Source organism: Corvus cornix, chromosome 5 (genome assembly GCF_000738735.6).
Source record: "Corvus cornix cornix isolate S_Up_H32 chromosome 5, ASM73873v5, whole genome shotgun sequence".
Lineage (NCBI taxonomy): Eukaryota > Metazoa > Chordata > Aves > Passeriformes > Corvidae > Corvus > Corvus cornix.
In genome coordinates this window covers 31,553,945-31,568,372 of record NC_046335.1, presented here as the reverse complement: position 1 = coordinate 31,568,372, position 14,428 = coordinate 31,553,945, and the positions used below count along the sequence as shown (strand labels likewise).

General features: G+C 34.6%; 1 protein-coding gene across 4 annotated transcripts in view; it reads left to right on the top strand.

Moving 5' to 3' along the window:
- Window positions 1–14,428, top strand: part of FMN1 (formin 1) — a 188,556-nt gene that overhangs the window by 155,450 nt on the left and 18,678 nt on the right. For all 4 annotated transcript variants that reach the window (XM_010391382.4, XM_010391389.4, XM_010391377.4 and 1 more), the window contains 2 exons: window positions 10,107–10,158; window positions 13,264–13,413. In XM_010391382.4, the coding sequence (XP_010389684.3) occupies window positions 10,107–10,158; window positions 13,264–13,413 (202 nt within the window). The remainder of the gene's footprint in view (window positions 1–10,106; window positions 10,159–13,263; window positions 13,414–14,428) is intronic.

Sequence of the window (14,428 nt, the reverse complement as noted above, 5' to 3'; positions counted from 1 at the left end):
TTGTTTCTTAAAGAAACTTCATTGCCATTTTTCTGTTTAAAGAGAAACATAGCAAAGAAACAGATGTGTCCCATATAAAATATGCAATAAATCTTGTCTCACAAATTCTTTGCTCTGAACTTTCTGACAGAAACTGTCAAATATCCACTTTAATTCTAGTATAAAATGTTCACTTTGTGTCATGGCGCCAACCACCATATGCTGGAATAAAGTCAGTAACCAGCAATAAAAAAGGCAACATACGCACCTTTGAAACAGTACAAGCAATCAACAGCGAGAAAGGTCTATATAAATCTATGGAGAATTAATCTCAGCTTTGCCACTATCCTGCTGTGCATTTACAATGAGACTTTGCTCCCGACCACCAGAAGTGGCTAACTTTGCAGGAGGAGTGTATCCTAATGAGGGGAAAATGTAGGGAAAACAAAGCAGCAGCTTTTAACCCCCCACCCCCAACGTTTGGATCACCTAGAAGAGCATGTCCTAGTGTGTTCAAACACGTGGGGCCACTACACATCACGGATTTCTGTACTTAGCTGATCATGTGAAACCAATCTTGACTGAGCTCAATCAGCAAAAATAACTTGAGCTTCATAAATCATTGTTATCATTCCACAGGAGGAGGCATTGCTATGGATTTTCTCTCCTCAAACTTTTCAGGCCACAAATTTCGCAAAGCTTTTCTTAAATTAGTTTCATTATATTTGTGTAATTATTCATTGTTTACCCACCAGATTAGCAGTTGGTTCACCATCAAGTTTATTTTTTCTTTAATTTAAATATTCTTTTTTTTTTTGAGATGATCTCCTACTTCTTATTGACTTTCAGTGATCATTCAACTATTTAAAAACATTGTCCTTGGTATAATAATGGGCCAGACTTTAAAAATTTTACTTCTGCTTACAAAAAGAGATTGTAGTTACAGATAATCTGGATAGTTAGTTTTCCCAGACACAGAACAGATTGGGTTTAACCTTGATCTGTTTGAAAGGATTAGAACTAATTTTTCAGTTCTGTAAACTCTTTTAGGTACATTTAGTCAGAGATTAATCTTGGAATTAAAATACAACATTATAAGAGTTTATTAGAAAGAAAGTAGTATTTGAATATGTATCTTTCTAATGTTTAAGTACTAACATGCTTTAAAAAATACTTATTATCTGGAAACCCGAGTGTGGGAGAATGAAGGATTAATGTCTTTGTTACATTTTAACAGAATGGAGTTGCAAATAATTTAATTGAATAAATAAAATTGGAAAATGTAATACTAATTTTTGTTTCGTAATTAATGCCTCTAGAATACAGGAAATAAGATTAGTGTTAGTCCTAGTTTTAATTAAAAAATTACCCTTCTGTATGGAAGCTAATTTTCTTTTAGTTTAAAAATCTTCTTTCGCAAAATACAATAGAAGCATCATACTAAGAAACATGCGTTTTAAGAAGTAGAGGAGTTTATGAAAACAAATACAACTTTTTTTCTTCATAGTTAGTTTTAATGTTCTGGTAAAATGACCTTCAACACTTTGTTCTGGCACATTTATAGACAGCATTATCACTTTTAAAAGAAAACATAATTTCCTAGGTTTTTTATTACCTATGATAATAAACACTTTCTTGAATGTGTTGCTTCAGCCTGTTCTGCTGGTGTTGTGTGTCTCTGTGTGTGCAAGTGTCAGTAATTTGTTAGGTTTTTGTAACATTAAAAATACTGAATCTAATGTTTAACAATTTCTATATGGTAAACATTAATTATTTCTTGACGCATACCTAAGATACAGGTTGATAACTTATATTCCTGATAACTTGTGGGATACTTGTTTGTTAAGCAGCTTTCCAAGATGGAACAGAGACTCTTTGTACTGTATGAACATTTGTACATTTTCATCATTGGGTGTGGGTTTCTTAGTTAAAAACAACTTCTGTACCACTGCAGAGGAAAGTAAACTTGTGAGAACTGTTTCAGGGAAGGGTGATTAAGACCTCATGGCAGCAAGTGTTCTGAAGATTGTTTTGAAAGGGTTTAAGATATCTATACCAGTAAAAGTGTCTAAAAAAATGGCATAGCCAAATTCCATGTTAAAAATGTGGTATTTTTTAATTTAAAGACGAGATAAAAGAAACAAGGCTTATGTGATCACACTGCCTGTTGATTATTGCCCTGCCAATAATTTTTAGTGCATTGTCCAATTTTGACCAAATTTGACAGGGTTAGAGATCCTGAGATATTAAGCTCTTAAAATCTCAATAAAAATATGTGGCTAAATAGACAAAACTGACCCTATTAGCCTTCCAGGGAGAGAAGGGCTGTATCATGAACTCACTCCTTAATTAAACATTAATGAATCCATCTGGGAACTAACTAAAGTACAGACCCACAGTAGACCCAAGTTTCATTGATTCCATTTTCCCAGACCTTCTTGTTTAACTGACAGCATAGAAGAAAAATCTCTTCATGGGCATGGGATTGTTTCATTTGGGTATTTTTTGCATTGTAATATGCTGTAATAGGAAACTATATTAGTCATACAATCAAATACTTGCACAGAATTTTCAGGCTGTCTGTTGAATTCCCTGAGTTCTTAAAGCCTACCAATTAGAAGTTATTAACTAGCTAAAGACAGTTTATCAAGTAATACATATTAGAAAATTATTTGCTAGGAACCTATGTATAGAACATGCAATTTCTTTCATTAGTTCTGAAATAAAAAATTTTTATTAGACAAAAAAGCTCCAGTATGAGAATGGTAGACAGTAGCTGTGTGAAATTATCTGCACTCATACTTTTTTTCAAATTTGAGATTTAATACTGTACAACCAGAAAAACAAAACAGAAAATTTTTTACACTGGATGTATTCTCTTATGTGTGCTATGTTTATATATGAAATCAACTAAGTAATAAGCTTTCTTTTGTTTAGAACTAAATTAAAAGTAATACTTTTTCTCAAAATACAAGGTTATATTAGAAGTAACTCAATATAATAATGTAGAAGTAGGAGAAAATTCAGGTTTTATGTGTAGCTCTAGACGGATAGATGTTTCCTGAGAATATCTCTTCCTAGATCAGGATACATAACTCCTCTAGAATTTTTGAAACATCATAATTTTACCAAAATTTTAAGATTATTCAGAAAATTTACTCAATAATTAGAACTAAAAGTATAAATATCTGAAATTGCAAAATTCATTTTTACTGTGAGTACCTAATTTCTGAGAACTTTTATACTCTGTGCTGCTATATTCTTTATTATATAATATGTTTGCAGAAAGTAAAACAGTTCTAAAATTAGATTCAGTCTGTATGAAATTAAAAACTTCATCCTAGGTAGCATATGACACTAAATTAGAAGTTGCATTTAAATGTCTTTAACAATTCCAAGCCCCCAATTTTCATACTGACCACCAGACTCACTCTTACTAGTCAAACAATGTTTTATAAAAAGCTATATATTCCAGTTTGATAATGAAAAAAAAAAAAAGGAAAGACAATCCATTTTCTGATTTTACATTCTTTTGCATTCATATGTGGGTTTTTGTGAATACTTGTTTATTTGCACTTGACATTTTGTTAATTTGTTTAAAAGATGCTATTAATTTTATTTCCATTCGTTTAAAATTCACATTTCAAGAAAGCAGATTCTGGCAGTGTCAGGTATTGAAATCGAAATTCACATGTTATATAATATGCATTAATTTATAACATTTGTAATGTATTCTATTCATGGCCTTTTATGTAGAGCCCAGTCTTTTTCTAGACAGTGAGATTGTGCTAAGAATAAAAAGATTAAATGGGTGTTGATGATACTTTTGAACACTTTTATGAATTGTTAGCTCCATGCTGTTGGCTTTGCAATCATCAGCTAAAACAGTAAAGCTTCATACTGTATTATAAACTACAGATTGTTTAACATGCTGAATCAAGTTGTTGGACACCTTGATAATAATAAAAAATTAACTATACCCTTGATTATGTATATAAACAGACCAAAGTATCCAATTTGTCTAAATCTTAGGATTCATCTCTGTGGCTGTACGATTAGTCCGTATGGCTGTGTGCTGTTGTACTGGGTCCAGCTGGTGTGGAGTTAATATTCTTCATAGCAGCTGGTGTGGGGATGTGTTTTGGATTTGTGGCTAAAATAGTGTTGATAGCACAGGAGTGTTTTGGCTGTTGTTGGGCAGCACTTGCACATTGTCAAGGCTTTCTCTTTGTCTCACTCTGTCCCCTCAGTGATAGGCCAGGGTGGGCAAGAATTGGAAGGGGTCACAACCTGGATAGCTGACTCAAACTCAGCATTCCATGCATGTAATGTCATGGTCAGCAATGAAAAAGGAGGGGATAGGATTTTGGGGGAGGTAGTATTGCTCCAAAAATGGCTAGGCATCACTCTCTCTGCCTGTGGGAGGTGGTGAGAGATTGCCCTTGTATCACTTGGTTTTTTCCTTCCCCTTTCCTTCATGTATTGAAATGCGTTTATTTTGACCCGTGAGTTTTTCTCACTTTTGCTCTTCCTATTCTCTATCCAGTTGAGGGGGAGGGGGGCGAAGTGTGTGAGTGGTTGTGTGGTGCATAGCTACTGGCCACAGTCAACCCATGATGATTCTAAAATAGCAACCCTTGGGAAAGGGTTTAGATTGCTCATGATAGTTCTTTGCAGCTCAAAGAAATGCCACGTGCTAGCCTATGAGAATTTGTTTTCCATGCTAGTGCTTGTAGGCCAGTATATCTGAGTCAAGGATTTCTGAAAATTAAATCTGTTCAAAAACTTTTCACTGTTAACAGATCTATTGAAATCAAAGCCAAAGAAGGCTTATTTTATCCCACTCTAATCCTGCTGGTTGTTGTACTGCTATAGTTTAGTGTGCTAGTAGTTTGAACATGTCAAGAATTTTGTTCGGAAACAGAAAAACTGTGTAACTGTAGAGCTTTTGATGATCCTCTATGGTAATTTTGCCCACCTAGGACACCTTTGAGCTTTTTCTTCCACTCTCTGAAGTCCCTGATTAAACAGGGTTGTTAAAAAATTTCTCTTGGATGACAATTGTACTTGAGGGTGGAAATAGTACATTTCTAGCCTGGGAGCCTTCTGGGCTGAACTTCTGACACCCAAGTATATCAGCAATGATAATACCTAAGAGGTTTGGATCTCTGTTTTCAAATAGTGGTGAGTCTTGGTGCTTTACAAAGACCGAGAAAATAAGGTCAATTGTCGCTTGTTCTCCTAACTTGATAATGTCATAGAATATGACTTTTCTCACTTTGGGAAAAGAGAACCCCGCTGAACCTCTCTGGGGATATACTTTTCTTCCTCAGCCATTAAATCATGGATTAGTATGTTTCTAGGATGGGGTTCATGTTTTGACTACATTTCAGCATGCCAGCCTAAGAGGTTTTAGTTTTGACTAATGAGGAAGATGGGTTCCTGTGAGACTAGAAATGTCATAATAACTTTTTGTCACTGTTTTAACAGTCTCTGTCCAGGCTTTATAAAGTTCCAAGAGGAATGTCAGTAGGGGTTTTGTTTTGGTTGGTTGGTTTTGTTGTTTGCTTTGAAGGTTGAGTTTTGGTTGGGATTTTTTTTGGGTCTACATCTTATCATAGATTCTGTCTTAAACTTATCTGTGATTGATTGGAAGACATGAGTCAGAAAAGACATCTTTTCTTCCTCAAGGCAAAAAAAAAAATCAAATGCCTTGTTTTAGGGTGACGTTTTTCTTATGCAGAAGACACTATTATTTACAAAGCAGTCTCTTAAAGTTCTTAAAGCATATATTTTTGTATCATACAAACTCAGCCTTGGAATATAAAATTAAGAGTTCTGATGTCTCCATCCTAACTGCTAGTTGTTAAAATTTTCTTGTAATTTTGAAGATTGTCACTGCTCCAAAATGGTTAGAAAATTTGTAAAATCTTTATGCACCAGATCTTTCAATTCTGAAAGTAGTAAGATTGTAATGTGTCCAACTAAATCAGTACGCCTATGTGAATTATCCTTCTTACACGCGTTCATATATTTAAGGTCAGAGAGAAATACCAGAAAATTTATCCAGTCAGACTCAATGAGTGTTAAAATTTTCACTAGAGGAGCAGAAGTAACTGTGAGATTTTTGTGTAGTCCTGGCTACCCATTTTTCTTTCTTTGTCTTCCCCTCTTAGTGCATCATCATTCTCTGCTTGCCTCTTTTAGTTACTGACCACCTCCGATTTTCAGTCTGTGCTGCTATCCAGTATTTTCTTTCCTTTGTTCTTTAGAGATCTATTTCATAGTAGCCTGATGCATGAGGAGGTATTGGTTCTGTTGTAACTGGAAGCTGCTGTGCATACATTAGACCTGTTAAAAAGAAATATTTTCTGTTAATTTCTCATTTTCCATATAGTGTTTCATGTACTCTTCCATCCTCAGCAAGTAGAATATGTGGAAAAAATAAATTGGGGGATTTTTTACCATTTCCCTCTGGTACTACTTCACTTTTTAAACTGTTAGAGGATCATGAATCTTCATGCTGACTTCTGCACTTCAGTAAAAGGAAGTCATCACAAATACCTGATTCATAAGGCAAATTCACAAGATCATAGTCCATTTATTCTCTTTAAGCTAGATACAGATAGCAAGATGAGTAAGACTAGTGGCTGTTCTTCAGAGCCTTTAGCTGTGTTACAAATGACTTGCAGCAAATTAGAACTGCATATTTTGTAAACACCAGTTTTCCTTCCAAAGCTCTTGTCTGTAGAAAGACACAGAAATTCTTAATTTTCCTGGCTTTCGTATCTGTGTTCAAAGATGTTATATTGACTAAGGTTGTCTACTTCTTATCTGATCATAATATCCAGATCTGATACTTTATTCAGGATATGGACTAATCCAAACAATAGAGCATATTAAGAACTTGCATTTAGAAGTGAGACCAGATAGCAAACTTTACATGGGACAATTCCCTGTAATTGTCAAGGCCAGACAGAAGGGTGTCTCCATACAAAATGCAGTTTATGGGAAGAAATTTTGAAGGACCTCAATGTAATCCGTATACATGTAATGTAGAACATCTACAGTTACATCCTGAGAAGTTGGTGCAGTATGATTGGGTCAGCAGATCAAAGCGTCTGAGGCTCAAGCCAGTGTGTTTACAGTAGAGATTTAAACTTTGAGTTAGATTTAATCTGAGGTGAACATCTCCACCTCATGTGTTCAAAGCTGTCTGAAGGCTCAAATGTTACTTTGGTCCTTTTGTCCCTTTTAAGTATTGGAATGCATTTGCTGTGGAGCTTCCTGTTTAGTTTCCTCCTAATGGAAATCAGTTTACAAGCACCAAAACTTACCTGCAAACTAAATCAATGCTTAATAAAAGGGGACAGTGAGGAAATCTGCTTCATAAGCCTACTAATCAAAAAGCTCATGCCAATAGACGCCGTATTTCAATGTTCACTGCAATCAGGTTTTCTCTGATACAAGAGAGTGATGCCAGGTGTCCATTTCAAAACAAGCAAAATGTGCTGCACATAGTTGGGCCACAGCAGGTTGTAGAAGTTAAAAACCTTATAAAAGCTTGAGCAAAGAATGAGCAAGTTCCTGAGAGAATCCGTTGAGAATTACGTTACAATGGCGTTCAAGGCAGGAAACATTCTGTATGAACTACAGAATCCCAGAGGCAGAGAGAACACTCGGGGGAAGTGTGTTTGTCCTCATCCATAACTGGAACTGAGCACCTGCTTCAGGATATTCAGCTGGATGAGTCCTTGTGCTAGTCTGATATGGCTGTTAATATATTCTTAACTTGGTGAAATTGAAATCAAACACAGGGTCTAAGGGTGAAAGGATTACATGATTCCACTTCTGCAAAAAGCAAATCCTATGCAAGCAAATGTGGCATTGCTAGAGAAATAAAAGGAAATAAGTTCTTTTGTTTATGTAATTCATTTGAATTGCCTTCAGTAATTCCACAAATTTAAGACAGGGATTGATACCTTGACTGTGGGGCTTTGAAGACTCTGCTGAGGAAAATACATTGTTTCACGGGAACCTATACTGACAACATTGTGTTGGTCATTGCGGGTTGTGGAGGAGGAGAAAAAAGAGCAGGATATTACAAATTTTGAGTGGAAAATCAGCTAGAAATTTTATGGAAGATAAGAGAATTGCTATGGTTTCTTGTCTTACACATTACAGAATTTGTTATATGGAGTTGTTAATTTAATTTCTTAACAAGTCTCACCATCTAAATTTCAAATAAATACTTTTAAACAATTCCTGGGTGGACGTGTTTACAGTTAAAAATATGGAAAATACTGTTTGTCATGTAAGACAGGTATTGTCTTCCTCCCTCTTTTCCCTTTCATTGGTACACAAATACACACACTGTTATATTAATGTAAACTTTGTGTGTTTCTTCCTAAAAGTTACACATTTTTTCTTTACGTTGTATAAAAAATTAAAACTTCTTTCCACTGTCTTTCCTTATCCTGTTCTTGCAAGATCAAAAAGCAGTAAATCAAGTTTTGCCACCTAGCTATAAATGTATAAACATGTTGTCCTTGTTAGTTATTGTGTTTCATGTGCAGGGGCCTGAAGATATTGTTTATGTTGTAGCTGGGAATGTAGCTATGTTGGGAAATTTGCCTTATTTAATTTTTCATCTCCTTGGAAACCAGAAATAAATTATTAATGTAATAATGAATTGAACAATTTTATAAACAGTTCAGCTTATGTAGTTAATTTTATATCATAATGAATCATTAGAATTCCAACCTATGTTTTCTACTTTTAATGGTATAAAATGAAAATAATTAATCAAGTATATTGGGTTAACTTTAGGCAAATTTTTGGGGCCTTGAGATGAATGCAATAAATCAGAGCTGCTCTGTATATTTCACTTGCAGCTGTCTTGCCACCAAGATATGAGGTGGAGAACCTAATGGTATAGAACTGATTGCTTTCCTTGCAGAGGGCACACAACATTGTTTCTGGCTATTGCCATATTGAAATAATAGGAATAAATATCTCCAACACACTTACCTACCCAATGTAGGGAAACATACGAGTTGAAATTAAATTGTTTTGTTAGCAGCAAATGTGCTGAAGCAATCAATTTTTATTTTTGTTTTTAACTATCATAGTACAAACCTCTTTGTCAGTAGTCTTATAATGAAATTGAGTCATTCAGGACAAATTACGCAATGGCCTTGTCTGTGAACTCAAGTTTGTGACTGTATTTCAACCAGGCACTCCTGTAGACGGAGAGGCAAAAAGATGAAGTTCTGTATCTTTGTATAAAAAAGTGTCTCAATTCTGTTTCTATTAACGTTACCACTTACAGGATTATTTTAATGTGGAGTAGGAATAACTTTTCCACAATAGTATTATTTTATATATGTGTTATTCTGCTGGAGCTGAAGTTGCACCTCTGTATTAAGAAGGCTTGATCAACAAAAAGTAGTGGTTTGACTTGGAGTATCCAGGTCAGGAAACATTTTCAATAGTAGAGAATGCCTATCTTTTGAAAATGAAATCCTTTAAAGCAGTTCATGTGAGCATTCTGTAACAGAAGGGCTCAGATTAACTAACTGTATTTCGAACTCTTGGCTGATTTTTTTTAAAAAAATCATGTACATGCCATACGTTTAAAATTTAGTACATGTGTTTTCACTTTCCAGCTTCCAGAACAAAATGTGATAGCTCTGTGGAAGAGTTTGTGTTAACTATGTTTGGTACCTGTTCAATTCCAGTTGAACTTGCAATTATTTATGCTGCAGAAGCAGGTTTAAGTTTGTAAGTTCTGGTCTACAACAATAAAGAAACAAACACAACTTAATTATTTTCTTTTTAAAAAATCTGAAAGTGAAGTTTAATTATTTACATTTTGTTCGATAATGCCTAACATTATATATTATAATATGGATTTTAAATTACTTTTCAAATCCAATATTGGTACAGTAGAAACATTCATTATATACAAGAAATAAATAAAAATTGAAAATTAGCAAGTGTTTACCATTTTTATTATACTTAGTATACAAACTATGCAGTTTTGAAAATAAGAGCTTGTTTCATCTGTGGGATCTCTGAAACAGTAAGATGGTAATTTATACCTTTAAAATGTTTTTCATTGGCAGCTAAAGAAGAACGGAAAAAAGAAGAGAACAGTTTGGAAAATGCTCAAAAATGGTAAGGTTTTTGTTAGTGTTTTCTAACAGTTTGTTTTGGTCAAAGATATCATTGAACTTAGGAATTATATTAAATGGCAAAGGGATCTGTATTTCAAAGAAGTAATATGTTTTCTGAAAATCTCTTATGTAATCTTCCAGGAAAAACTTCGTTTGAGTTTTTATCCAACAGTGTACTGTTTGAGGTTTTCATTACTATCAGCATTGAACTGAATGGGGGTTTCACACAGTATATAAATAACTGATTAACTACTTTGTGACGTAAAAATGTATTTCATCATCACTGAACATTTTCAGCACTTAGTATATAGCATTCAATTGCCTAAGAAACCATTGAAATCCTAATGTTTTTATTGCCTGAATATCTGTGCCTCACTTAGGCCAAAGGAGTCAAAGTATGGAAAGTGATTAATTGATTTATAGATGGACAGTAAAAATTCAGTAAGTTAATATTACTAATACTTTGTGTTTACGAAATTAGAGTTTTGTGAGAGTGAAGCATCCATCTTAGCTATGGACCTGCTGTAAATAAACTGGGGTAAACTAATTTTTAACTTGGTATCAATATTTTTTCTTCATGGTCACTAAAGGCAGATCTGTGGTAATCTGGATTTTAGCTGTACTTTTCTCAGCCTGTGGTCACTCCACCTGAGATACCTACGTTAGTTTTCATAGGCAATCAGGAAAAGGGAGATAGCCACTTCCCAAATGCAGTTCAGGTCTTAGGTGAACTGTTCCCATTTGCTTGCAGAAGATGCTTAAATTGGATGAACAACTGGCTGATGTCAGCTGGGGCTTTACCTCCTCGTTTCAAGAGTGTCTGACTGGTTCTACTTAGCTACAAGCCTAAGTTTCTTTGCACAGGGCTCCTTCATACTCTACTTGCTTTGTAGCCTTTCTAGAGTAGAATAGACTCCTCAGGGTATGGATCTGCACCTAATTTGCAGTTGACTTAGGGAATTAGTTGTCCAACACAGAGTTTGGGTTTTTTAATTGCTAACTAAACATTCAGTATTTTAAATTACTACTTTGGAAAGGCAGAAAGTAGCCCAGGAAGCCAGATTAAGGTGGGTGAAAGCAAAGGAATAGTCCTGGGGGACAGGCTGACAAAGAAAGGAAGAGAGGATGAGAAGTGTCAGAATGAAGGCAGTCTAGAGAGACTGTGCAGGATTTCAGGATCCCACCTCTGCACACTCCTACTGGGATGGTGAATGGTTCTGTTAGGAAGAAGAGAGCATGATGTTCCTGGGGCTTCTGTTACATAAAGCAAACCTGAGAAGAGTTTCTGTTCTTGCTGCTCTTGGCTCAGCTGTCCCAGTCAGAGTGCTATAAACAGCTGAGGAGTGTTTGACCCAAGTGAATGTAATGCAAATTACATTGCCCAGTAGACAATAAATAGTTTTAACCATGTAATTATGACTAAGGTATTTTAGTATTTTTAGAATTTGAAAACCAAAATGTTTTACACAGATACTTAAAGCCGTATTAGATTTATTTATTTACTTATTTATTTAATTTTCTCCTCATACTGTCACCACAGGACCCTTTAACTCTGAATATTATGGCCTTTACACACATATTTCATTGTGAGTCTTTAAATATGGATCATCATTATCTTGAAATATAGTTAAATGTTTCATGCAAAACCTATGTAAGAAATGTAAAAGGTTAAAGGTTATCACATATGAGGATTAAAAAAACTATTGTATTAATTGCTCACCTTGAACAATATGCGATGTTCTTCAGCATGGTCTAGAATCCATTTATATCTTTAAAGTATCAAAGAGAAAAACCCAGAGTATATTGGCTCATGTGGCTAAAATCCAGGCTTCTTTTTGAAGCATCCAGAGTATATATTCCTTTATTTTGGAGGGATAACTTTTTTATTTTTTGATGGGTACTTTCTATTCTTCAAGCCTAGCTAAAGAGCTTTAATTTCAAGCTATGTCAAAAAACCTTGAGCCTAACCTTGGTAGTTCCATATGAAATCATGCAATGTGGACTATGCAAATATAAATTAAGAAAGATGACAAAGCTGCATCCGTGGCTCACATTAACATCTGTTGAATAGTTGGAGACTCCTTACAGGTCTTTAAAATTACTTATTTTCAAGATTTACACCTGCTGTGTTTAGATTTAGAACTTACTTGCAAATCTGAAGAAGAATATAACTTCCTCTTGATTCAATAAAATGATTATTTCAAGAAAAATTACTTACTTTTAAATATGTTTTTACCTTCACTTTTAAATTATAGCATTCTTTTTAATAAATATCACCAAATGTTTCAGCATTGTTGCATCTAATTTGCAGGGAAAAGTGATTCAACTTCAACAAAAGCGAACGTACTTTTATTTATATAAGTACCTAGTCATGTGGATTGTTTAATTTTATCTATACAAAATAATGTCATAAAGGTTAAAAATGTACATTGAGTTAAAATGCTCTTGGAAGTATTATCTGTGATATAATAATACTTTGAAAATATCCAGCTGTTTAGCAATTCAGTAAAAGCCCCATTATAAATCTTTTTTCAAGCATTTAAATTTTGGCAGTGTATTTTTGTAAAATTAATTATTTGTTTATTGACACATATGGAAGGAGATTCTTTTCAGTAAAACCTTTGCAAACTGAGTATTGGCACTGTCTGTGGCTTGGTTGTTGCCACTCCCAATTCTCCCTAAATACTAGAAGATTATTTTCAACCAAACCTGGAGATTTTTTCCTGACTTGACATGTGACACTTACATAGTCCTTCAGTAAAGATAAATGGGAGAATAAGATCTTCATGGAGTGTAGCAGAATAAAATGAAATAAATATATTATAGCATTTCCTGTAATGCAAGAAGCTAAGTTTTACCTGTTATAATTGAATGCCTGTGATTTGCCAGCGTGACAGATCCCTATGGTGGCTTGTGCAACTGTAAGTTATCCTCTGGAAAAGAGGTGGGTGTTGGAAGGTTAGTTATACTTAACATGGATTGCTGTGTAATTTCCAAGGCTAAGGGGAAGTTATGGTAATTACCAGCCTTGACTACTAAATCAGAGAAACTGTTTCCCCAGTGGGCTTACATGTTGACTGTTTTTTTTCTTCCCCCTCCCTTGCAGCTTTGAAGAAACAGTGGGATACTTTGGGATAAAGCCAAAGCCTGGCGAGAAGGAGATCACACCAAACTACGTTTTCACGGTGTGGTACGAATTCTGCAGTGACTTCAAGACCATTTGGAAACGAGAAAGCAAAAGCATTTCCAAGGAACGGTAAGGTTCTAATAAAGTCATTAATACCATTTTAGATGTCTGGGAAACTGCTGCTTCTCAAACCCAACAAATTATACTCCTATATTTCACAGGCGTCATTGTTTTCTTTCAGATCTAATGGACATCAAGGAAAGATTATTCCCTCAGGGTGCGTAGGAAAATTCACCAAAGGCATGCTGTCCCCACAAAAAGATAAACACATATAATCTGATAAATTACACTTTTGTAACCCCTTCCAATTACTAGCTAGTAAAATGAAAGGGGAGCTGTGCTAATTTATAACAGATTGCTTCTCTGTGCATTTTCATGTTGAACTAGCCTAAATGAGGCGATATTGCTGTCGCAGACAGTACAGACAAATAAAAGTGAATGCTTTTCCAGTTAATATACTGCACTTGCATCAAAGAGAAGCCCCAGAGATTCAGGCCACACTTAGCATAGTGTCGAAGCCCCACACTGAATTTACAGCACTACTTTCTGACTTTTGGTGTCCTGCTGAGGACATCAAACTACTTGCCGCTAGATCTCACAACAGTCTCCTGATTTTATTAGTTAGAGTAAAAGAACCCAAAAACCTAAAACCTTCAATTATTTTCTTAATTTTCTTACAGAAGCTTAAAATCTTTTACATAAAAAAGCCATTCTACTACAAACTCACCATGCTCTTTTCTTGATTTTCTTAAAGAAGCTTAAAATCTTTTACACAAAAAAGCAATTTTATTACAAGTTCATCATGCTCAGCATATCACAATTCATTTGTAAAGACCTAGAGTGGTAATGTAGTCGTGCTTTGGAAGAAAAAGGAGCAATTACTTTCAGTGTGAAATTTAAATTCGGGTGCTTATTCCAAATTGACAGAGATTTAGATTAAAATGTCCTTAAAAGTACCAGCAAAAGTAATACACTCATTTAAATTTGCATTTTCCATTTTGCTCCAAATCAGTGGGGCCTTTAAGTTCATGTAAAGTAGACTTTTTGAAGGACTAGATTAGATGTAGAAGTTAGGAATTCTCAA